This window comes from Mus caroli, chromosome 2 (assembly GCF_900094665.2).
Source record: "Mus caroli chromosome 2, CAROLI_EIJ_v1.1, whole genome shotgun sequence".
Lineage (NCBI taxonomy): Eukaryota > Metazoa > Chordata > Mammalia > Rodentia > Muridae > Mus > Mus caroli.
This window is the reverse complement of record NC_034571.1, coordinates 2,671,151-2,697,432: the sequence shown is the minus strand read 5'-3', so window position 1 is coordinate 2,697,432 and position 26,282 is coordinate 2,671,151. Positions and strand designations below refer to the sequence as shown.

The following is a 26,282-nucleotide window of genomic DNA, read 5'->3' as shown; positions in this document are numbered from 1 at the left end:
AAAAAAAAAAAAAAAAAAAAAAAAAAAAAAAAGAGTTTATACCTCTTGATGCCTTGATGTCTGTTTTGAAGATGGGGAAGTACTGGAAAGTACTATTGTCTGCAGTGTATTACCAGTTTTCACAAATGTCTAAGAAGTTACAGTTAAGATGGAGCGGAAAGAAAAGTCTGGTTCAGGCAGCTCAGCTCTAGGCCTCGGGGTACCTGGACCAGAAACCTTATCTAGGAAACAGCTTTGAAAAGGAAAACCCTTGTCCTGGAGTAGAGCAACTAAGACCCGCCCACCACTGCAGGTCGCCCCGCCTCCCGCCATCCAGTCCCGCCCCCGCCGCCGCGCCAACGGTGACCATAGCAACGCGGTGGACGTCCGCCAACCGCCAGGCCAGGTCTGGGAGGAGCCGAGAGCGCATGTCACATGACTCCGTGGGCGGAGCTTGTGCGGGGACGGCCAGAGCGTGTCCCCAGCCTCCGCCGCCTAGGCCAGAGTCGTGAGGAACGGAGCGGAGGCAGCTGCGAGGCCGCGGGTGCCCGCCGGGTGTGCTGAGCCGCCGCCATGGGCAGTGAGTGTGGTGGCTGGAGCGCGAACCTCGAAGGCCGCGGGTCCTTTCGGGCTGTGGGCAGTGGAGTCGCTTACTCCTTGGGGTGGTCTTGGGTGAGGGGGATGCGCAGGCCTCGTTGGGGTCGCCACGGACGGCGCGAGCTGGGGACCCGCCAAGCGCCTCCGGTCAGCGAGGCCTTGCCCGGCGGGTCACGGGAACTCAGAAGTCCTGTTTTCTCCCCTTAGGAGGCGAGGAGCGAGGATGGCGCGGGGAGGCCATTGGCTGGGGGCGGGGGGGTAGTTAGCACACTCCACGGCTTGGACCACTTGGGCTTTTTCTGAATCTCAGGAAACTCATTAATTTTTAAATTATTAGTCTTGAATCACGCTTCCCTTGGTGTGTTGCGATGAATAAGTCTCCCTTTTTAAAAAATGTGATTTGTAGCATGTGTTTTAGGGGAGGAAAGGCGTGTGGTCAGTAGCTCAGCATTTTCCTAGATTAATTCTTCCCAGTCATTCTGTAGTGTTCATTGAAAACTGTAAGTTGGTGCGCAAGGTATGGACGAGGCCTCGCATTATAAGATCCTTCCAGGGCCCTGCCCAATCACTCACCCTCATGTAATTTCACACAAATACTTTACCTAGCAGTTCACATGTTTGTGTATAAAGGGATAACGTTGCGATGCACCCCATTGGCTAACGGTAGACATTTGGGGAAAATTGGAAAGGAAATAAAAGAAACCCTTGGCCTTGAATTGTGAATAAAAATGGAATTCTGCAACACGGGGAGAGGCAATACATGGCGGCACGCAACAGCGTTGTTTGAACCTGAACGCCAGTACAGTAATTCATAAACCACCAATACGTCTCGGAGAGTACTCTGGACTGAGATGGGAAGGGGAATGAGGCGATTCTAGACAGTTTCCCAGTGTTGTAACCCATAGTTGTTGTTGTTTTTTAATTGCAGGTAAATGTTTTCAGAATTTAGATTTACTTTCTAAATAGTCCAAATGTACTTCGATAACAAACATGACAATTATAAATTATCACCAAAATCAGTGACTTCTACCTTTTTGGAGTCCTGCCGGAGTAGGAGGCAGTGCCTATCCCTAAACCTTGGTTTGTCTTTCATTTACTGCAGAAGTAGCCTGGGAAAGGAGTACTTTCTAATGAAATGTAGTTGACATTCTCTGAGCGATTCTTGTGTGTAAGCAAGTATCTTGATATGGTTACTTAGAGAATGACAACCTTGAAATAATGCAGCTAACTGAAATGGAGCACGAATGTGGAGGTTAAAAGGTTGTCTGTAGGAGGTGAACCTAGCTTGTTTGTTTTTTGGCTTTTTTTGTTGCAGTCTTTAAGCTGTTTGAGTCAGTACTCCAGTTTAAGCTCATAACCTACTATACTATTCCTGCAGAAAGTTCCCTCCGCTGTTGTACCATCTGTTAATTACTACATTAGCTAAGTACTGTAATAAGCTGTGTCTGCTTATTTTATACAGTGATGATCTGATTATTTTCTGTTGTGCATATATAAAAGGGTTGGGTTTAAACCTGAAGAAGCAAAGAAGTCACGGTGCATGGCTGTTTCCCTGTACTCCACAGCTATCTGGGAGCTTTGATCTTCTGTAGACCTACTCACTTGAACTTGAGAACATCATGATTGTTTAATTTGGGTGGATGTGATAAACTGCTGTTAAAAAAAATTGTTTTTGGAATTATTCAGAGATACATTTTTAAACTCTAAATTTTTTTTTACAGTCAAGTTTTTAGAAGTTATTAAACCTTTCTGTGCAGTTCTACCAGAAATTCAGAAGCCTGAAAGGAAAGTAAGTATACTGTTTTAGTAATCTAGCAGGTAACAGTGACTGACTTTGCCAAACCACCAAGGTTGACCTACTTACCCCAACAATTTCTGGCTGTAAGTGGAAAAACCACTACCTCCTTATTTTGCAGACAAGTATAAATCTGCTTTATGTTTTGTTTTGTTGTCTTCGAGACAGGGTTTCTCTGTGTAACAGCCGTGGCTGTTCTGGAGATCTCTCTGGCCTTGAACTCACAGAGATCCACCTGCCTCTGCCTCCCCAGTGCTGGGATGAAAGGGATATATCACTGTTGCCTGACCTGTTTTTAATTTTTAAATTACATGTATTTTTCTAATATATCTGTGTTTGTGCCTGTGCACCACTGTTCTATGGTGCACATGTGACGGTCAGAAGGCAACTTTGGGGAATTGATTCTTTTCTCTTTTTCTGTGGGTCTGGAGAGGGGAGGAGGGAGAGGAGGAAGGAGGGAGAGGAGGAGACAAAGACAGAGGGACGGTGGGAGGGAGATAAAGACTAGGCATGATTCTCATTCTGTCAAAAATATTGCTCTAAGTTCCCGCCCAAGTGCTTCTTGGCCTTTGTGTTTGTTACGATAGAGTATACTCCTGGCCATATTGATGCTTTATAGGCTTCAGGGTAGGATTGTGTATATGGCTAGCTAGTGGGATGGTCGGACGTATAAGTTCTAATTAGTACCAACTGTTCTACATAATAAATTTTGCAATTGTGTAAGTATATACCTCCCTTATTTTGATTTCTTGTTTGGAAAGAAATAGAAGGAATGTGTTTTGAAGGTAGAATAACTAAATCACATTGTTCTTCAGTCACTGAGCATATCTGGAAGTAAGATATTTAAAATTTCAGAAATAATATTAATTTTTCCAGTTATCAGACTATCCTCTTCTGTACTTTTAGTTCTTGGGGAATTAATAACAAATTGAGACATAGAGATTGATAAGACTTTTGTCAGACTTACTGTTTTATTTAGAAGTACTTTTAATTTTTAATGACTTGAGATGGTAGAGATGGCTACTCAGTTATACTTTAGACATCCTAAAGTATAACTTTTCATAGTTTATGAAATGTCCCAGGATTCCTGTGTAAAGTTATTCAGTATTTCACGAAGTCCCCTTTCTGCCTGAAACTCCTGGATCATTGGATCCTACTTTATTTTACCTCCTTTTCAGTTTCCTCTACCCTTCTACAGTGTACATGAAACATGTCTATATTTAAATTATCTTTCTTGTGGCAGCACATAGGAGCTAGTTGGAGATACAGATTTAACTATTAAAGCTGTACTTAAATCTTTCAAACTTAATCAGCACCAAATAGACCAAAAACCTCAGTGTAACAGGGGAATCCTGAACTATGAGAAAGAGAGAGGAAGGAAAGCACCTTTAGATACAGGTGTATGTAGAGACTTTCTGGAGGGGACTGCAGTCACTCAGAAGATACTGCCAACAGTTGACAAACAGAATTTCATGAAATTAAAAGTTTCTGCACAGCAAAGGAAAAGGCGAAAGGAAATCTTCACTAGCTGTACATCTGACATGAGGATTCATATCTAGAATATACTAAGAACTCAGAAATCTTAAAAATAATACCTTTTGTTTTGAAAAGGAAAGACTTATGTTGGAGATGCTTGGCTGTTTATTTTAACTGCAACAAGCTAGGTTATTAGGTGTGTGCCCCAGTGGGGCGCGGTTATGGTCTCATAATGTGGAACTTAGCTTTGAAATTGTTCTTTCTTGGTTTGCATTGATGATTCTTTATACTTCTGTTGTACAGATTCAGTTTAGAGAGAAGGTACTGTGGACTGCTATAACACTCTTCATTTTCTTAGTATGCTGTCAGGTATGTAACAAACTGCCGAGTGCGTGTCTGTGTTATTTTAAGGTTTTGATTAGTAAGAATTAGAAAACTGATAAAACAATAGACTAAAATATATTGAGTGTTGCTTTATTTGTAAGATTTTTATTTTGTGTGTGTGTGTGTGTGTGTGTGAGAGAGAGACAGAGAGAGAGAGAGAGACAGAGAATGAATATGTGTGGTTGCCAATGGAGGCCGGCATTGGGCGTCAGATTCCCTGGAATTGGAGTTACAGGTAGTTGTTAGCTGCCCATTGTGGGTTCTAAGAGTTGAACTTGTGTCCTATGGAAGAACAGCCAGGACACGTAGTTTTTAAGTCATCTTTTCAACTCTGAGTTCTGCTGTTTTTATTTCTTTTGTAGTCTGGTGATAAAACTCAGGATTTTGTGCATGCTAGGCAGGTGCTGTGTGACTGAGTTGCATTAAAGCTGACTATCATCATTGTCGTCATTGTCATCATCATGATCATCATCATCATTGTTACTATTATTACCACATTTGGTTTTGTTTCCAGATAGGGTGTCTCTGTGTGCAGGATTTCAAAGCTTTCCTGCCACTTGCTTTGTAGATGAAGCAGGCATCTAGTGCTGGTATTAAAGACATGGGTATTACAGCACTGTCCACTTCATTATTGTTGGTGTTTTTGGGTGTGGATGTGCGTGCTCCAGCATGTGCCCACACACCTCACATCTTGGACTGAGTGTGGCCACCAGAGGACAACTTGTAGGAGTTGGTTCTCTCCTTTCACCCTGTGCTTTCCAGGAATTGAACTTAGGTTGACAGGGTTGGTGGCAGCTACCTTAACCTGCTGAGCTATTTTGCTGGTCCATGTGCTGGAGAATGAAATTATCAGGTCATTAAAATACTTTTATTTCTGTACTTGATTTAATTTTGTTTTGTATGGTCAGGAAGAGAGTAGTTTTGTTGTTGCTGTTGTTTGTTTTTGTTTTTAAATTCAGAAAGTGCAAAGAAAAAAAGCATGTATTTATACCATATGCTTTTAACATCTCTGAAGTTGTCCCCTCATTAAAAAAAATCAACTTTAGGGAGTTATATGTACAAAATAACATTTCTAATTGTACATTTTGAAGAATTTTGACAGATGTGTGCACCCAAGAATCTATTTAGGCTGGTACAGAATATTTTTGTTGCCCTTATAACTCCACTATTCAGCTAGCCTTCAGTCCTAGGCAAGCTCTGATCTCCCCTTTGTCACTATAATTTGTCTTTCTTAGAATTCTGCATATATGTTGTTGTGGTGTCTAGCATCTGACTTTATAACATTTTTGAAATTTATTCATGTTGTCAGCATGCCAGTAGTTTTATTTCTGTCGTGAATATATCATAGTGCATTCACTTAGGGGTTGGACATTTGGCTCATATGCCCTCTCTCTCTGTTTGTCTCTGTCTCTGTCCTTCCCTCCCTCCCTCCCTGACCCTGAAGGAGGTTTGTCTAGCTTGTATATAAGCCTTACATTCAGTGTCCCCTAATAAAAGTACCCACTTCCCTGACATTTTATACTAGAAACCAATGCTGTTTCTCAGGAATGTCTCATGCCATGGCCCATTTAGGCCTTTGCGTTACCTACTTTCCCTGTGTTTATATAGTTGCTAAGCTGCTGCTTTTTGTCTTTCTCACGTTTGGGCAGATCTGCCCATTGTGGGTGATTTCAGCTGAATATAAAACAAGTTCTAGCCAGTTTTCTCTAGCTTCAGGGAATGGTGGGAGGTGAGATAAGCTGAGATCATTACATTAAATGCTTCCAGGGCTCTGCTTTGAGTTTTTTTTTTCTTCCTTCCTTCCTTCCTTCCTTCCTTCCTTCCTTCCTTCCTTCCTTCCTTCTATTTATCTTTTTTCTTTTTCTTCTTTTTTTGTTGTTGTTGTTATTGTTGTGTTGGCTGTCTTGAGAGTTTCTCACCACCTAACTATGGAGGTCTGTATTCTGTTCTAGGTTCCAGGTTATTCCTCAGTTTTCAAACGTAGCATGGCTCCATCATGTTGAGTTTTATTCTAGAGACTCACCCCATGGCTCAACTTCCTTTCCTTCTCAGCTGCTGTTTCTGATTCCTTTTAACAAAAGCAGGGAGAATGAAGGTCCCAGCAGCTTCCTGATCTTCAGTGCGCTGCACCGTGGCTCTTGGTGCGTCACATCTGTCATCTTTTTCTTACTTAGCAGCTGTATGAATCACTTTCCTTGTCCTGCCACCAAACACCAGACAGAAGCAGCATCAGGAAGGGATGGGATGGTGCACTGTGGCTCACAGCTTAAGGGTGTGGTGACAGGAGCACAGGGTGCCTGTCACACTGTCTACTGTCAGGAAACACAGAGAGATGACTGCTGAGTGCTGATACTCAGCCTGCTTGACCGTTTGACCTGCTTTAGCGCTTGATCCAACCCATGGGGTGATGTCTCCCATTCTCAGGATGGCTCCTCATCCTTCAAACCTATCTGAAAATACTTTAGATAGGTTTGAGCTTGCTTCTTGGGTGATTCAAAATCCTGTCGAGTTAACACTCAGAGTTACCTATCGCAGCTGCGGCGTTGTATGTGTCTGCATTTTCCTGTAGCTTTGTAAAGTTCTGATTAGCTTTGGTTTTTTCATGTTTGTATTGTTATGTGCCAGAGTGGGGAAATCCTGTAATGTAACTGAAACTTGCCGTCTTGTTCACTTTCAGCAGCGAGGGTGAACCATGGCCCTTGAGCTTGCTCTGCAAATGCTGAGCCAGATTTGATCTGTGACTTGAAGTCTCATGTCAGATGTGCCTTAATTAGCTTTGGCTTTCTACTGCTTTTGAAATTGCTATTGCTCATTTTCTACATCTCCATATAGTCAGTTCAGATTTCCACTAAAACATGGAATATTTGGGGTTTTCAGAGCATACAATACAGTAGTCAGTAGTATTGTATTAATATTAGAAGAAAGACTTTACAGAAAATAGACTTAGCAGTTTCTTTGAACATTTAAAGACTTGTGAATCTGCCGGCTCCAGAGGAAGGCTAAAGTGTTGTGTTCCAGGGCCTTAGATAAGGACTGTCCTGTAGTGCTGCTAGGTTCCTACCCAGTGGCTCTCTTAGTCCTCACTTCTCTCAGGTGATGACTGTCCACAAATAACAGAGTATACACAAACTAGCTTTTCCTTCTACTTTACGAGGTTCATTACCTAGCTTAATAAGAGTTCAAATATCCCAGAGATTTAGCTATTTAAAATTCTGGCAGCATATTTTAGAATTAAAAAAAAGCATTTAAAATTGTTTTATAGTTTTTCTTTTTTGCATTTATGTGTATGTGTGTGCTCAGGTATGGAGGTGTGTAGCTTCCTGATTATCTAGACTCTGTGGTCAACAAGCCACAGGGGTCCTCCTGTCTGGGCCCTTTCCTGCCTTGTGGTTACAGACACGTAGTGTCAAGCTGTTCTTTCCATGTGGTTGTCATGCTCTCATGGAAACACGTCACCACCTGAGCTAGCCTCCTCAGGCCCACAGATTAATTAGCAATATGAGTTTCTTTGTACCTGAACCTGCAGTTTAAAGAAAGGAATGTATCATGTTTGAGAAGGGGTTTTCAGCAAATGCTGCTTGTCAGACCTGGGTTGGCATAGAGGCCCATTGGTAAAGGGCTTACCTAGTATGTGCCGGGCTCTGGATTCCTCCCCAGTATGGTAAGGAAACCAAACATGGATCCTGTAATAGGCAGTAATTTGAAGTGTTTTTTCTTTCTTTGTTTTCTCCCACCCTCCCTTCCCTCCTCTCTCCCTTCCTTCATCCCTCCTTCCTTCCTTTTTTTCTTTCTGATTGTCTTCCTTTCCTTTCCTTCCTTCCTTTCTTTTCTTGTTTGTTGTTGCTGCTTCAGTCTTCTGAGTGCTGGGATTATAGGTGTAACCCATCAGGTGTACCCAAATGTTTTTGTTTGTTTATTTCTGGATTAAAAATTAGCATGTGCCAGGCGGTGGTGGTGCACGCCTTTAATCCCAGCACTCAGGAGGCAGAGGCAGGCAGATTTCTGAGTTCGAGGCCAGCCTGGTCTACAGAGTGAGTTCCAGGACAGCCAGGGCTACACAGAGAAACCCTGTCTCAAAAAACCAAAAAGAAAAAAAAAAAAGTTAGCACGTATCAGGGTGTATTAGATTGCTCAAAATTCAGGGCTCTTCTGGGCTACATAGCAAGTTGTAGACCAGCCTGCTGCATTATGAAGTGAGAAAATTGTTTAAAAAAAAGAAAGAAAGGAAAAAGAAAGAAATTGGGTGGGAGATGATATCTTATGATAGAGAATTGATAATTCCTAAAAAGAATAAGGAAGAAAAGTCAATCATGCTCTCGTCTCTTAGATATGATCAGTATTTGACCCTTAAAAAAAGACCTTTCCAATATTGTTTTCTATATGTATTCTTAGAGTTTTGAACTTATAGTGTATAGAATTTTGAATTTTAGTTTTTATTCCAGGGTTTTGTTTGTTTGTTTGCAACAGGGTTTCTCTGTATAACAGCCCTGGCTGTCCTAGAACTTGCTTGGTAGGCCAAGCGGGCCTTGAACTCACAGAGATCCACCTGACTCTGCCTCCCAGGTACTGGGATTAAAGGTGGCACCACCATGCTGGCAGGAATATTAAAGTATCCTTGCTTTCTTAGAATCATAAGCAGTCAGTCTCCAACAGGCATTGTAGGCCAAGCAAGTGCATTTTATTTAAGAGGGAGTCTGCATGCAGAGCGCCCTTGTGTTCCATTAAGTGTTTTGTGTGATGTTTCAGATTCCGCTGTTTGGGATCATGTCATCGGACTCTGCAGATCCCTTCTACTGGATGAGAGTTATTCTTGCATCCAACAGAGGTATGCACTTCTGACCTCCATCCTGCCACCAAACAACAGCTGCTTTGTGGTTTCATAGAGGAGAGACAAAACAAACCCATTGCTTAGGAGGAGAATCCAGCTTGTAATAATGACAACACTGGTGTGTGTGTGTGTGTGTGTGTGTGTGTGTGTGTGTGTGTGCGTGCACATAGTGAAGGTCACAGGTTGACTAGTGTTTATCTCAGTCACTCTCTACCATATATATTTTTTGAGATGTTTCACTATGTAATCCTTGCTGGCCTGGAACTCTTTATGTAGATAATGCTGGCCTCTACCTCTGATATATCCTCCTGTCCCTGCCTCCTAAATGCTGTGATTAAAGGTGTGTGCCATCATGGACCAGTTTCCTCTTGTATGGAGACTGGGTCTCTCATTTGAACTTAGGGCTTGCTAGTTCTGATGGTCTAGCTAGCTTACTCTAGACAACCCATATTGTGTCCTGAGAGCTTAGGTTACAGGAGGGACACCACACCAGCTTATGTGTACATGGGTGCTGGAGATCTGAACTCTGTACCTCATTTGTGCAACAAGCCGTTTACCCACTGAGCCATCTCCTCAGCCCCAGCCTAGGGTTTTTCCATATAAAATCCCATGGTTTACAGTGGCAGGGAGGTGATGTAATGGAGTTGGAGTTTAATTCTTGGACCAGTGGGAGAGGAAAGCTTGAGCCAAAGCCCTCAAGTCTACAACAGCACGAACACACAGACTGGGAGATGGTGAATGAGGGGTGCTAGCAATGAGGCTCACCAGGAGTTGGGGCTGCATCATGAGGCTGCTTGCGTTTCACAAATAGTGGTTGCATGGTTGCATGGTTGGGGGAAATACATGGATGGCAGTTTTTGGTAGTTGTTTTTAGGATATAAGAGTAATATTGGTTCATTTACTTAATTAAAATTGTGTGTGCGTGTGTTTGTGTGCTCACACGAGTCACAGTGAGCATGTGGGAGCCAGAGGACAGCTGTGGAGCTGCTCTTTGCTCCTTTCCACCTTCACATGGGTCACAGGGATTGAACTCAGGTTGCCAGGCTGTCACAAAAGTGTGTTTCCTCACTGAGCCAGCTTACTAGCTCCACCCCTTCTTATTTTCTGCCAAATTTATTAACAGTTTGGAATATTCTTGCTGCACTCCTCCCCCCTAACCCCCCACCAGCCTCATCCTCCTGTTGAGTCCAGTTCCCATTTTCATGTCTTCTTTTTCCTTTCTTAGTTTATTTTTAATGGGTGTTTGCCTGCATGAATAACTCTGTACCACATGCACGCCCATGGAGACTAGGATAAAAATCCTCACCAAGTGGAGTTGCAGATAGCTGTGAACTACTTTGTGGGTTCTGGGAATCAAACTTGGGTCCTCTAGACCTGCTGAGCCTTCTCTCCAGCCCTCCTGTTTTGTTTATGCTTTGTGTTCTAGTGGGTTTGGTGTGTAGTGGTCCACTGGGACGTGAGTCAGTCACCAGCAAGTTACTGGGGCCACTGAAGACAAGTGGGCAGTGGCTCAGTCTTGTGCAGCCTTTTTACACCATCAGTGTCTCCTGTGGATTCATGAGTGCCACGGCCGTAAGGCACACATACGACAGCGTTTTGTAGCCTTTCTCCCCATTAGCCAACTCTTAGTTCTTCCCACCCCTTTTCTGAGATGTGGATGGTGGTGGTGACAAGGTCCTTCCTCTTGAAGGCTGAGCAGAGTAGCTCAGGATATTGGCCAGGCACAAGTGTCACTGTAGAGAGCAGCTGCTTTATTCACACTGACACAACACTCACTGATCTGTGCAGTCACTGATGCTTGGAAGTTTTATAATGTCTTCTATGCATCAGCATTTATAAAATGTATCAACATATATATGGTAGACATTTCTGGGATGTGGGTACATTTCAGATATTCATCCAGACCTTTCCTTTGCCTATTCATTTATATTTATGTGTTTAAAAATAGGATTTACATACCCAAATCCATATATTCACACATACATACATATGTACTGTTCTTTTTTTTTTTTTCAAATGTTTTTAGTGAGTTACTTCACTTAATGGGCATATTACAGTATGAGAATATGATTAACTTATTTAATCATTGATTCTACAAACATTTTTTAAAGATTTATTTATTTATTTTATGTGAGTATATTATTAGCACCAGAAAAGGACATCAGATCCCATTATAGATAGTTGTGAGCCACCATGTGGTTGCTGGGAATTGAACTCAGGACCTCTGGAAGAGCAATCAGTGCTCTTAACCACTGAGCCATCTCTCCAGCCCCCAACAAGCATTTCTTGATCTGTGTACCACTTGCTGAGTGTAGCACCTAGGACAATATCCTGAGCCTCCCAAGGATTCACCCACCTGTGATCCTAGCACTTAGGAAGTAGAGGCAGGAGAATTAGGACTTCAAGGTCTTCCCTGGCTACATAGATAGTTTTAGGATAGCCTAGGCTAAATACCATGCCTCTGTCATAGAAACAAATAGGGTTTGATGAGATGGTGCAGCAAAGATGAAGCACTTGCTACCATGCTTGATACCCTCATGATGGAAGGAGAGAACTAACACAGTGCAGAACTGCACTGTATCAAATGTGTGCCTGGACACATACACTCGCACACACCAGACAAATAATGTAAATAAGTAACAGAGTAAAAGGTTTATATGATCTGAAGAGAAACAAGATTATAATAAGTAACTAAATATGATTAAAGTCTAAATAACCCACAATTTTAGTGTAAGTTTTAAAAGCAATGATTCCTTTTTCCTCTCCCTCTTTGTGTTGGAGAGTAAATATTGCATGTGCTAGGCAGGTGTGCTAGCTACGCCCCACCTCTGTTTATTTATTCTTTTTAATTTTGTGTTGCTGGCAGTTGCTTACATGTTAGACTGTAGTCTACCACAAAGCTATATTATATCGTGCTATAGATTACAAATATAAATGTATTTGTGAATAAGCGCACATGCATGTCGGTCTGTATTTAGAAGTCAGAGGCCAACTCTCAGGAATCCGTTTTCTTCTTATACCATGCAGGCCATGGGAACTGTACTCAGCTTGTTGAGCGTGCTGGCATGTGCCTTTACTGACTTAGTCATCTTGCTGGCCCCTAGCCTATTGATTTTTACATCTTCTTTTTCTGCTTTGAAGCAGGACATTGAACCTGGGGTCTCATGTTCTCTACAACTTAGCTGTACCTGCCAGACTCAAAAGGTTTCTTTTAAAAAGGACTTCATATTTTAAGTTTAGAATTTATAGAAATGAAAACTTGTATAGCGTAACACTTTTTACCTATTGCATTGTTGCTGGTCTTTAAATGGTCTTTTATTAATGAAGGAATCAATGGAAGTTTGGTAATATTTAAACACATTTATTAAATGTTGAGGGCTAGGATGCTCTGAACTGAACTGTAGTATGTATAAAGTTGTTTACTCTTTGTCCCTTCCTTTATAGGAACATTGATGGAATTGGGTATTTCCCCAATTGTAACGTCTGGTTTGATTATGCAGTTGTTAGCTGGAGCCAAAATCATTGAAGTTGGAGATACACCCAAAGATAGAGCTCTGTTCAATGGAGCCCAGAAACGTGAGCAATCATAAAATTAAAGAGCTTTTTCCAAGTTTGAGTATGTTTGTGGTAAAGATGTTTCCTAGTTTTTTGGTTTTATTGTTTTTTGTCTTTGGTTGTAAGCATATACTCCTTTTTTGTCAGTATTTGGTATGATCATTACCATTGGGCAAGCCATTGTGTATGTCATGACTGGGATGTACGGGGACCCTGCGGAAATGGGTGCTGGGATCTGTCTCCTTATCATTATACAGGTAAGAAATCCTGTGTTTTCATACACTAATTGAAACAGTTTGGCACCTTTCTCTCTCAGTTTTTTTTTGGTGAATAATATAAATCATTTCCTACAGAATTATTTAATTATAGTATTATTACTGAAATGACATAATATATTGATGTAAACAAGGTTATTCTAATTCTAATAGCTTCATAGTCTGTCACTGTAACAGATGCTGCTCTATCATTGCTCTATGATGTTCATTTTCCACATTCTGATGTCTCTGAAATCAACTGTACTCCCTCAGTTAACAGAACATTCCTGATGTTGCCAGCCAGGTGGCAGTGACTGGGCATTTGTTGCCTTTGGGTGGCTGTCAGCTTGGCCATAGTGGCTGAGGTTAGCATCCTAGCTGTTACTTTATGCCCTGTTGGTACAAAAGATGTTTGAGTTTACTTGTTGGCTGAAATCACTTGAGAAAACCCATTGTGAATGAAGCCCAGTATTGTGGCAGACACCTGGGTCCCAGTTGTTTGGGAGGTTGCAGGAGAGGATTTCTTGAACCACCAATTAGAGACAAGTATGTGCAAAATTAAACTGTTATCATGGAAATGAAACTTGCTAATCTCAGAAAGTACATTAACAATAAACTAGATGAAAAATAGCTGTGCAGGCAGTGGTGGCGCATGCCTTTAATCCTAGCACTTGGGAGGCAGAGGCAGGTGGATTCCTGAGTTCTAAGCCAGCCTGGTCTACAGCATGAGTTCCAGGACAGCCAGGGCTACACAGAGAAACCCTGTCTCGGAAAAAAAAAAAAAAAAAGAAGACAGCTGTCACCATCTGAAATAAATTGGCTGTAATAAGACATTTTGTTGTAGTTTAGCTGACAAGCCTCAAACTTTGAAGCTTTTTGCCTCTGCATGAGTGCTTAAATTTTAGGGATTTACCAAGGTATCTAACTCTTTTCTTTCTTGGTGGAATACAAAACTATGATATTCTAAATAATTATAGTGCCAGCAAAATACTATATACCCTCACATACATGTGTTCCATGGAGGATGGATGGATTTATATATTTATTGATTGATTTATTGACTTATGGCAATGTCCTAGAGCTGGACTGTCTCAGACTCACAGTACAGCTGAGGATAACCTTGAGCTCTGCTCCTCCCAACCCTATGTCCACTAGGAATTCGCTAGCATTATTTATATGCTATATACCATACCTGTTTTCTGCAGGACTGGGGACTGAACCTAAAACTTTGTGCATGGTAGTCACGCTGCCAACTTAGCTACAGGCCCAGCCCTCTATGGGCTTCCGAAATGAGTATTTCAGGATTGAATTTTTAAAGACCAATATAATTTTGACTATATATAATGTTCAGAGGATTTTTTACTAGAGTCCCGGCTACTGTGGAGACTTACTTTATCTACCGTTGAAATTAGAATTAATTTAGGATTCTTTTCCTAATAGTTCAAAAGATGAAGTTCTGATTTTTGAAATCGTCTCAAATGCCAATATTTGGGAAATAAATGGCTGTCTCAGATGGGCATAATTTACCTTTTTTTTTCTTTTCTTTCTTCTTCTTTTTTAATAAGCAAGTCAGTGAGCCTGACTCAGGACACGGTTAGACTGTCAAGTATCTGCTTGCATGGTTAATAAAGGATGGCCTCTATTAGGCTATAACTGCTTTGTCTGTGACTAGGACCAGATTTGTAATGGATTATTGAGTCTTTGGTAACTTGGTAAGGCCTAGTGAGTTCTCTTCCAGTGTAAGATGTGTTTCCCGAGAAAATAATAGTTCCTTTATTTCTCCATTTACAAATCACTTGTTTGACACATTATAGCTGTTGGGACTTGGAGACGGAAGAGCTGCAGAGGATGGGGAGAGAAGATCCTCTGGACATGGACTTTAGTGTCCTTCAGTGCTTAGGGTTCTATATATTGCTGGTGCCATGCTGAAGAGACTACTGATAGGACATCATGCTTGGTTTTGTTTCTTTAAAGCAATGTGTGTCAAACCCTTTGGGGATGAAGGACCCTTTCTTGGGGGTTGTATATCAGATACTTACATTACAACTCAAAACAATATCAAAATTACAGTTATGAATAGCAATGGAAGCCATTTTATTGTTGGAGGTCAGCATAACATGAGGAACAGTATTGAGGGTCATAGCACTAGGAAGGCTGAGGACCACTGGTTTCAAACATTTGCTTTTTGTAGTCAACGAAGTTTTACACTTTTAAAGATAAGGGTCGGATCCAGGGCCTTGAGAACACCAAGTACATACTACTGCTGTGGTACTCCCTTAGTCTAAAGTCATCTTGACTTTAAAAGACATTCAGGCCAGGCAGTGGTGGCACACACCTTTAATCCCAGCACTCGGATTTCTGAGTTCGAGGCCAGCCTGGTCTACAGAGTGAGTTCCAGGACAGCCAGGGCTATACAGAGAAACCCTGTCTCAAAAAATACAAAAACAAAAACAAACCAAAGCAACAAAAAAAAGACATTCAGAGCTAGTATTAAACCCTCGGAACATTTTGTATCAGTGTAATTTCTCTGGTGCTTTCCTTAAACTAGACTTAGAGTCATGGAATGTAGCTGGGTAGCTGTTTACTTAGGTGAGGTGGCCTTTACAGCACAGCTTGTACATTTAAACTGACAAATGGAGTTCAGGATATTTTGGTGTTCCTTTTAAACACTCAGAAATCTCATTATTTCTAAGAAGGAATGAGAAAAAATATATATTAACTTGTTGATATAACTGGTATATAATGTAATAAATTCTTGTAGTGTTAATGTATAAAGAAAAATGCCATGTTTGATTGTTGGTGGGCAGTGACCCATTTGTGTCTTTTCAAGGGATTGCTTACATTGACACTATGTGGCTACACTGAAGAGCTATTGGATCAGTGTGTGCTCACCTAGAAACGTAGGGTTTTGAGAACTGTTTGCATGCTGTTACGGAAGGTATTTCTCACTTTGTTTTTGTTTCACTCACATAGTGCTCTGTCCACTAATTGGGTTTGAAATCTAAATTGGGTCTTGATTGAAATTAAAAACAAAATACAAAGTGGCATTGTCCATGGCACATAATAAAGGTGAGTATGTTTTTGTCAAGCTTAGTGGCATGGGTATGGCCACACCAGGTTGACACCAGTGTGATTTTACGTCCACACAGAGGTTCATGGGAGCATTCCACAGCACACTTGCCACTGTTGTGTTCTCAGTGGGCTCCATGGAGAGGCTGCCATCCTCTTCTGCTTCCTCTCCCTCAGGCACACTTACTTACTTACTATTCATCACTATCTTTTTTCCTATTTCTCAAATTGCATAAGCCATTTCTCATTTAAATTTATTTATTCATTACTCCTCCTGGAAAAGATGAATGTCATTTCCAAAGGGTGACTCTGTAGGCCAACATTATTCTGCATGGAGGGCTCAGGTAAACGTTGTGTGTCTTTGGACTGTGAGTAGGCACTGTCTGTCCCCTGAAGTGGGGACAGCTGCTGTATTTATGACTGGGAAGACTCAATGATCATTACTTAACTGTGGCCAAGATAAAATCTAGCCCTCAAACAGTAAAAGGCTACCATGATCTATCTCCCTTAGTTTGAGAACTAGGCCCTTTTCCAGTTGATTGAAAGTTAAACTAAAAGTTAGTTAAGTAATGATCATTGAGTCTTCCTAGTCATAAATACAGTACGTTAGGCTTTGTACAAGCACTGAAATGGCACCTAGGGTGTGCAAGGTAAGCTTGCACAAAAGTGAAGGTGGGCTGCTTGAGCTGCTTCCTCTTCAGTAGGGAGAGTGTAAAGTAGGGCCCTGTGGCAGCAGGAAGGTAGTAGGGCTCACAGCATGCCTCACTTCCCTCTAGACGACGTTATGTCAGTTGAGAAGGAGCCACATGACTGAAACTTGGTTTTATTGATACATGTTTTTATAGGCATGTCTTCTCCAAGAATAGCCATAAGTTAAATTTAGTATGTTTTCATAAAAAAATGAGCTTGAAAACACAGTAAAATCTTAACTTTTCAAATTTATATTCACTCTTTGTTATAAGTATAAAATAATTTTTTTATGTTGTTGTGCTGTACTTTTTTGGCTTATTCTATACATACTATGTTATATAGAAAATATATACAGTACTTTTTAAAAAGTGTCAGACTCATTCCCTAGGAGTAGAGGGTTTCTTTTAAGCTTTCTGTAATTTATTTGGCTTTTTACTTACATGGAAGTATTTGGGATATTTTGTTTCTTCATACCCAATCTAAGATTATTATTTAATGTAATGTGCTCCCCCGACCCCATGGGCCCAATTTAAACCTTGTAAGAGAAACTATTCAGTTGGTGTGCCTTAGGTGAAATGGTTGCTGGGTAATGAGGCAGTAGTCCGAGTACTCTGACTCTCAGAACTGGCCTCTGCCTAGTAGAGCAGGTCAGAAGCTGCACACGCCACAGCCATGACGAGCATCGCTCAGGTCTGATAGTGGGAATGCGCACACTGTGCACAGCCCTGCGCCCGCCCTCCTGCGTGTCTCTTGCTTCTGCTCACGTGCGTTTCTTTCCCCACAGTTGTTTGTTGCTGGTTTGATTGTGCTGCTGTTAGATGAGCTGCTACAGAAGGGTTACGGCTTGGGGTCTGGGATTTCCCTCTTTATTGCCACCAACATCTGTGAAACCATTGTCTGGAAGGCCTTTAGTCCCACTACCATTAACACTGGCAGAGGTACATCGCACAGTGACTGCAACTGCACGAGTTTTGCTGGATGTATGCTGAAAATGAGTTCAGAATGCAGCAGCACATGCCTGTAGCCACTCCAGTCTGCTACCCCAGGGGACCATGGATGCTAAAGGTTTAAACTTACTGAGCAGAGATGTGTGAAGTATGTAGTAGTAAGTCCAAAAGAGTGCATTCTAACCTCTGCTTGTTTAAAGTTCCAGTGGTTGCAAACACTATTGCAATTTTGACCTTTGACCTTGCTTAAGCCATTGCTGCGAGAGCCATTTACCTCCCTGAATGCAGCGGAGGGGGGGACAGCAAGGTACTGGATTATGATTTAGCCGTCCTCGGGGAGCACTCACACCCTTGCCTCTAACTGGCTTTGTAATAGCATCTACATTTTGCAAGATTTCAGTCTTTCCCCATATCCCTTCCAACTTCTCAGTTGTCTTCTTGTCCTAACTAGTCATTGTCTAACTTGGATCCTTAAGAGACTAGCACTGATAGTTATATTAACATTCTGGGTGCGGTGAGCTAACCGCAGCGTGGTAGATGGCATACCTGCTCTGAATCTGACATCTGTAGTCTGCTTTGCCACTGCTGCTTATCAGCCCTGAAAGGACTTCCTCTGTCCCCTAGAGTAAAGGAGAGGCAAACCTTTATGAATTAAAATTGCAGATTTATGTTGAAATTTGCCTCCATAATAGAAGTATGTTTAGAATCCATACACATGGTTATGCCATAAATCCATACAACATAGAATCATAAACTGGTAAATTGACGCGAGGTTGAAGTTATTTGTTTAGAACTTTGGAAGAGGCGTCCACAGTTAATTCCTGTTTTGCTTTCTCAGGTACGGAGTTTGAAGGAGCAGTCATAGCTCTGTTTCATTTGCTGGCTACCAGGACAGACAAGGTCCGAGCCTTGAGGGAGGCTTTCTATAGGCAGAACCTCCCCAACCTCATGAACCTCATCGCCACAGTTTTCGTGTTTGCTGTCGTCATCTATTTCCAGGTAAGTGTGATGTTCTCACGGGTGGAACATTCACCTTCATGTAACAAGGAGAACGCGCTTCAAAAGGATGGTGTCTAACAAGTGATGTTTCAAGAACCATTCTTTAAACTCTAGTTTGAAGGTGGGAAATATTGCCATAAAAGAGGAACAGAAGGCAGGCTGTTGGGGGAGGACTGTTTGAGACAGGTCCTGTCACTGGCTCCCCTACCCCACCCCACCCGCAGCCTCCCTTCCCTCTGTGCACTCTTTGACATGGACCTTCTCTTATTCTTAATTTCAATTTCAGGGCTTTCGTGTTGACTTGCCCATTAAGTCGGCACGGTATCGTGGACAGTACAGTAGCTATCCTATCAAGCTCTTCTACACGTCGAATATTCCCATAATCCTCCAGTCTGCCCTAGTTTCAAACTTGTACGTCATTTCCCAGATGCTGTCTGTTCGATTTAGTGGCAACTTCTTAGTAAACTTGCTAGGACAGTGGGCCGTGAGTATGTTTATTTTTATTAAGTATTTAAAATTTGTATTTTATAGTTGTATTTTTAGCTGATTAAGATAGATATTGAAATAATTTGAAATTTATTTACCTGTACCGTTTTATTTTGAAAATTTGGTAAATGTTCTAAGATTAATATTTTCCTATATAGGAAGCATTTTTATGTGTATCATTTGAATAGCTTTTTAAGCTAAAAAAAAATCATAAATGTGCTTTCCTAAGTGATTTTCTGTTTTGTAGTCTTTGTTGTTTAGAGACATGGTCTTATGCTATAACTCAGGCTGACTAGGGAGTCTTCCTGCCTCCTTCTCTGTATGTAGGAATCACAGGCTTGTGCCACCACATCTGGCCTCTTGTCATCTTGTTCTGATGTCTGTTATACCATTTTCTATTTGCCAATATAGGGAAAGGAGAGCTATTTACAGATAATTGTAAAAATGGGGATAAAGAGTCATTTTTTCTATCTTTCTCTCATTTTTCATGACCTGAATGGCAATAAAGCAGCTTGCGTTTGACTGTGCTGGAGACGGGCATGGAGTTATTAACAAGACTGGAAACTGGAACCGAATCCATTAAATCCAAAGCAGGAAAAGAATCTACACAGCTTTATTTTTAAAGCAATCCAGCCAAAATTTGATCATATAAAAGGAGTATTTTCCCTCTTATAATTACAGAATTAAAAGGGCAATCTCCCAATTTTTCTTTATTCATTTATAGAAACTCTATAATTTGCCTTATGCCAAAACATATTAGTATTTAGTCCTTCTTGAAATATAGTGCTTATTCTAGATAAGTACGCTAAAGTGTATAACTGGGCCAGTGAACTTTTTGTTAGTGGTTTTGTTTTGTTTTGTTTGAGGCTCAGGCTGGCCCTAGCCACTTGATCCTCTTGACTCAGCAAAAGCTTTCTGAGTTCTGGGATTATAAGTGAGTTCTTCTCTGCCTGCCTGCCTGCCTGCCTGCCTGCCTGCCTGCCTGCTTGGCTTGCTTTATTTATTTATTTTTTTAAAGTTTTTCAAGAAAAGGTTTTTCCAGTGACCTGGAACTCACTCTGTAGACCAAGCAGGCCTTGAACTCAAAGAGATCTGCCTGCCTCTGCTTCCCTAGTGCTGGCTATAAAGGCTTGTACCACCACCGCCTGGCGTACTTGCATTCTTAATACTGCAAAATGGAACAGAGTGGAGAGACATTCAGATTCTAAGTATAACCAGAGATTCATTATAATTTGTTCTATTTCTAGCCTCAAGATTTTGTAGATGTATGTTTTTAAAACTCGTTCTTCTGTTAATGACACTGAGTGTCTTACACAAAGTGAAGTACATAATTCTGAAGGAATGAAGGATGTAAACTTAAATCCAAAAATTGTGTAGGTTCATTGGCTATAGGGCTGGTGAAACGGCTCAGCAGGTAACGGTGTTTTCTGTGCAAGTCTAAGACTCTTGAGTTTGATCCTCTGTGAAAAGGGTGGTAGGAGAGAAAGGGTGGTAGGAGAGAAACAATTCCACAAAGTTGTCCCTTGACCACCCCAGATGCACTGTGCCAAAGACTTACCAACCCACAGACATCATTCACTCGACATAGTAATAAAGCTTAAGTTAAAACATTGTCATAAATTTTGAAAAATTCAAACATAAATTCTGGTCATGACAACTGTAGTCTCAAATACTCAAGAGGCTAAAGTAAGAGATTATTTCATGATTTTTGGGTCATCTTGGGCAACATGATGAGACCTCATGTCAAAACGAAAACAAATCTCAAGGTCTAAGGTGCAATTCATTGTAAGGCCTAAGCTTGATACTCGAAGGCCCTGGGTGTGATGGATCCTCAGTAACAAACAAAGCCCTCATCTCATCTCAGCCGGTCAGCTTGACTCTGTTTCTTCCACTCTTCTTTCGTAGGATGTCAGTGGGGGAGGGCCTGCTCGCTCCTACCCTGTTGGTGGCCTTTGTTACTATCTGTCTCCTCCTGAGTCTATGGGAGCCATATTTGAGGATCCTGTTCATGTAGTTGTATATATTATCTTCATGTTGGGGTCATGTGCATTCTTTTCTAAGACGTGGATAGAAGTTTCTGGTTCTTCAGCCAAAGATGTAAGTATGTGGCGAGTGAAAAATAGTTTTGTAAAAATCATAGTATTTGGGTATCAAAAGTGTTTTATAGTTTTAAACTTTGTTCACACATTCTTGGTAGTGAGACCCCAACAGGCTAAAAGTTGGTTCTTCTGAACTTTTGTGATCCTCTACAACCCAGTCCTACTCAAAAAAACCTCTTTAGTATCTAGTTCTTCTTTCCAGAGTTAATTCAGATGCTGAGAGCACAGATAGATACAATCATATGGTCAGAACATGCCTGGCAGCATGCAGACCTCCATTTCCTTATGTTCAGGGGGAGTGATACTGTGCCAGGGTTGTAGGTCTTAGATTTTCTGTGTAGAAAGCAACAAAATGAGAATAGTTTAATTTCAAAAGTTTTTTTCTTTTCCTTTTTTTTTTTTTTTTGGGGGGGGGGCCAGGTGGCCAAGCAACTTAAAGAACAGCAGATGGTGATGAGGGGTCACAGAGATACCTCCATGGTCCATGAGCTGAACAGGTGAGGTCACAAGATCATTTCTTCCTCAGATGATGTTTAGTCTTGTCATCTCCAAAGGTCATTGCTTTGTTCATATTTATTGTTTTCTGTTCTTCACAAGAGAACTGAAATTTAACTAAAACTTGTCTTCCACAAAATGTTGGCCCTTTTATAATCCTTTAAACTTAGTTTTTGAGAACATCATTCCTGTCACCTCCTCCTTCCGTCTTTCAAATTTACAACATCTTCTTTTTGTCTTTCTCTCACACATACACTTTGCTAAGTGTATGTGTGTATAAACACAATCTTCTCAGTCTGTACAATGACACAGACATGATTTTAGAGCTGCCCATTTGGTAGTGGATAGCTAGTTGGGGCTTCTTCCCTGGGGAAGACTATTTCTCCTGCTCTCAGGATTCCTAGTTCTTTGGGTTGGGACCCTCTCCATGTTAGCTTGTGTGTTGCTGTTGTCCTTATTCACATCTTGTTTAGGCATGTGTCTTAGGGTTTCATTGTTGTGAAGAGACACCAAGACCACAGCAACTCTTGAAAGGAAAACATTTAATTGGGGATGACTTACAGTTTCAGAGGTTTGGTCAAACACACAAGTCTATGGGGGACATTCAAACCACCTCATCAGCCTATATAATTTTAAATTGAGACTGTGCTTTCATGGTCACTCCAGTGTTAAAATGATACATATTAGTAGTTCTCAGTGTTGACTGGCTGCATATGTAACTGCCAGGGAGCTTCTAAAACACTGATACCCCCAGCTCCAGGAAATAGGATTTGTTCCCAGGCATCAGGTATTTGGTTTCTGTGATTTTATTTAGATAAAATTCATATACTACTTAATGCATTCAGTTGAAATGCATAGTGTACACCTGTAACTCGAGCACTTGAGAGGCTAATGCAGGATTGCTGCAAGCTAAAGGCCAGCCTGGGCTATCCATTGAGTACCAGGCCAGTACAAAGAGACCTAGTTGTATGTGGATTGCTATTTCTTGTTTTATCTTATGTATATGAGTGGCTTGCCAACGTATACGTTTGTGTCTGGTTTGAAATTTACTTTTCACCCCACAAAAGGGAATTTAGGGCTACCTGTTTAAGAACATGAAATATTTAGTCAGATATGATGCCACATGTCTCTTTGATCTTGAAACTCTGGAAGTGGAGGGAGGATGCTATATGGGATCCAGACACAAACCAGTTCCCCCACCCCCAAATTATAGTTAGGCATGGTGGTTTATTAATGTAATCTCAGTATTTGGAAGCTGAAGCAGGTGAGTTGCTATGAGTTCTAGGCCAACCAGAGGCTACAGAGACATTTCTGAAAAAATATATACTATATATATGCTGAAACATACAATATGTATATATAGAGTATATATTTTTGTGTATATACATACAAATTCTAATCATGTCCTAAAAATTGCACTGCCTGTGGGTATTACAAGTTTTTAAATTTGGTGGTTTGAAATCGTTGCTTTAATCAGTCTCCTCTCTCAGTAGTGAGGACTGCTCCGACAAGTTTATATTGAGGGAATCATTTCTTGCAAAACTGTGCTGCTTCTAGCTATTGTGTTCTTTCCTTGTTTCCCACTGCCTGACAAAGGTCTTTTGTCTTTTAGGTACATCCCCACAGCAGCTGCCTTTGGGGGTCTGTGCATCGGTGCCCTGTCAGTACTAGCAGACTTCCTTGGGGCCATTGGCTCTGGTACTGGAATTCTGCTTGCAGTCACTATTATTTATCAGTATTTTGAAATATTTGTTAAGGAACAGGCTGAAGTTGGTGGAATGGGTGCTTTGTTTTTCTAAATGTTCATCTATTTCTTTGTGTGTATGAAAGGGAAAATATTTTGACATACTGTTTCTGTCAAATCATGCTGGTTCCCCTTTCTTCCCTGTTTGTTGTTTTCAGTGCTAAGTGTCCCGTTTCTGAAATGGGACAGAGCTAAGCCTGTGTGCAGCACTAGTGCCAGCTGCCTTAAACTGAAGTTTACATTATCTGTTGACACTGTCCATCTAGTGTTAGCCATGACACACGCTGGGAAGCAGTGTATCTGCCTCGCTGTTGCTCAGACAGCAAGACAGTGATGTGGATTAGCTTTGCACACAACATTCAGAACACTGAATATTCCCTTGTTTAAAAATAAGTGCAGTGCAGATTGCCACTTTCCAGTATTTTGAGCTTCCCTAATGAGTTATGGAGCATTTATATCTAATGTATATTTTAGATAATTTTTATACTTTTTTAACTCATCAGATCCACCTTCCCGCCCTCACCTGCCTCACCCCTACTTGATTCATCCTATCCCCAAACTGCCACTCAGCCTGGATGGGCAAAAATCAAGCATTGAAGTTATTTCTGTCACTGGACACAATTGCTTCTAATTCCCTTTTCTGCTTTTCATTTGTCCTCTTTTCCTGGTGACAGCTACGAGTGCTGTCCAGCTGTATTGGCCATGCCTTCTACTCCAATGCCCCCAAGTATTTTTCTCCCTCCCCTCGTCCCCCAAGCAAGATCCAGTTCTCAAGCAGTGTCTGTAGTTGAGTGGAAGTGAGCAATGAGTATTCATACTAGGACTTCATGTCTGTGATATGCATAGCAGGACCCAAGTGTAAACAGTAGACAATAAACTTTATTTAAGAAAACTGTTGCAGTTGTGATGAACAATAAAGCGATTCCTATTAAGTGCTCTCCAAGAGTATTTCTGTAGGTTCACTGCATTTCTACAGAGCACATCTGGATGTGCGTGGGAGGGTCAAGTGTGGACATAATGGCAGGAGCTAGGGTCCTTGGGACATGGAAAGTGTCTCGAAACATTTTACTCTTCATTTGACACCACCCATTCATTTCTTTGTATTCTTTGTACATACTTTATTTTGTTTTCAAAAGTCCAGTTTTCAGTAGGAACAGGAGGTAGGACTGACTTAGCTTGAACTAAGGTCAGACACTGGAGAACGCCCTGTATGATAGAACCCACTTTCTGAGATTTCCAAACGAACGGAAAAAAGTTGTGAGGAGTGAAGACAGCAGATGGCCAGCTCCAGATCTGGCATGGTCTGCCTCTGAGGTGCAGACGCTGGTAATGAAATATAGCTGTCACTTCTCAGTTGCACTCGCAGAGGAGAGATGTATCTCGGCCGATACTCAAGGCCATTTGTTTTTATTGCACCTGGTCCTATACCTGCTCCATGGAAAGGAAGAATGTGTGGAGCCTGTGTCTTCATTTCAAAACAGGGAAGGAAACAACACGGTGAAATAGATGTCCTGGAGAACTTACAGGCAAAAGTTGGTATATCTGGGGAGACAGGCCCATGATTATAAACACAAAAGAAAAAATTGGAAGGGTCCGAGTCACAGGGAAGGCTACTGTGCTATACTGGGTGTTAATTTTCACACTCATTAGGAATGCAGACTTGGTCTACAAAGTTCCAGAATTCTTTCCATCCTTAAGAAGTCCAGTATAAAGATCTGTATAAAGACCTTACATTTTTGTGCATAAAAATGTGTGTCGGCAATAACACTTACCGTCTATACCTACTGTACCGGGGAAAGCGCTTTTATAAGGAGGTTCCCAGGGTCTACCCTGGACCTGGGTTGCAAACGTGTTGAGCTGGCCAACAAGCATCATGCCGGCTGCTGCTGGTGGCTGAACTGACCTTCCTTGAGCTGATGAAAGAAAGGTAATCACAGTAGCAGAGCTCATCAGAGCAGAGCCAGAACACTAGAACAACTCCTGGGTGAACTTTAGGCCTAGCATATACTAGAAACCATTTCTGCATTTCTTGTGTAGTCTGATTGTTTCAGATAATTGGCTAATATACCTGCCTATACTCATGGCCACAGACGTCCATATATATGTAGAATCCACGTTAATCTTAGTTTCCTATGGGTTTAGTTTTGGAAAACAATATTTTCGGAGGTAAGGTTAGGAAACTGAAGTGTGTGCACACTTGAAGGAAGGATCGCAAGTTTTCAGTCTCTTAGCCTTAATATATTAAGAATTAGCCGGGCATGGTGACGCACGCCTTTAATCCCAGCACTCGGGAGGCAGAGGCAGGTGGATTTCTGAGTTTGAGGCCAGCCTGGTCTACAAAGTGAGTTCCAGGACAGCCAGGTCTATTCAGAGAAACCCGGTCTCGAAAAACCAAAAAAAAAAAAAAAAATTTTTTTTAAGAATTAACTATGTTCACTACTGAAGCATTATCTCTTGGTACACTTTTAAGAATGAAGTGGCCTTATGAGAATATTAAATACAGTTTAAAAATTATTTCTGAGGGCTGAAAAGATGGCTCAGCAGGTAAGAGTAACGACTGTTCTTCCGAAGGTCCGGAGTTCAAATCCCAGAAACTACATGGTGGCTCACAACTACCTGTAATGAGATCTGATGCCCTCTTCTGGTACAGTGTACTTAGCTATAATAATAAATAAATCTTTTTAAAAAATTATTTCTGAGACATAGAGTGTCATAATGTAACCCAAACTGGCTACACATTTATGATCCTCCTGCCTCAGCCTCCAAAGCATGTACCACAAGTAGCTACACTTTGACCACAAATGTTATGCAGTATTGATTTTATATCTACTACCCAAATGAATCCCATATAGTACATTAATTAGAATTAGAAACTGGTAAGTCCC

At 41.3% G+C, this 26,282-nt stretch overlaps 1 protein-coding gene across 2 annotated transcripts; it reads left to right on the top strand.

Annotated features, from left to right (window-relative positions):
• Nucleotides 1-40: 40 nt before the first annotated feature.
• Sec61a2 (SEC61 translocon alpha 2 subunit) lies at nt 41-24,332 on the top strand. Of its 2 annotated transcripts, XM_021185279.2 has the most exons (12): nt 41-559; nt 2,298-2,365; nt 4,151-4,216; nt 8,978-9,056; nt 12,504-12,635; nt 12,762-12,871; nt 17,412-17,565; nt 18,413-18,573; nt 18,860-19,057; nt 20,965-21,156; nt 21,579-21,655; nt 23,266-24,332. In XM_021185279.2, the coding sequence occupies exons 1-12, from the start codon at nt 553-555 to the stop codon at nt 23,450-23,452; spliced, it is 1,431 nt and encodes a 476-aa protein (XP_021040938.1). In that variant the 5' UTR covers nt 41-552; the 3' UTR covers nt 23,453-24,332. The 2 variants fall into 2 exon arrangements, with proteins under 2 accessions (XP_021040938.1, XP_021040954.1); XM_021185295.2 differs by lacking the exons at nt 12,762-12,871; nt 17,412-17,565 and having other exon boundaries at nt 23,266-24,289.
• Nucleotides 24,333-26,282: the final 1,950 nt, after the last annotated feature.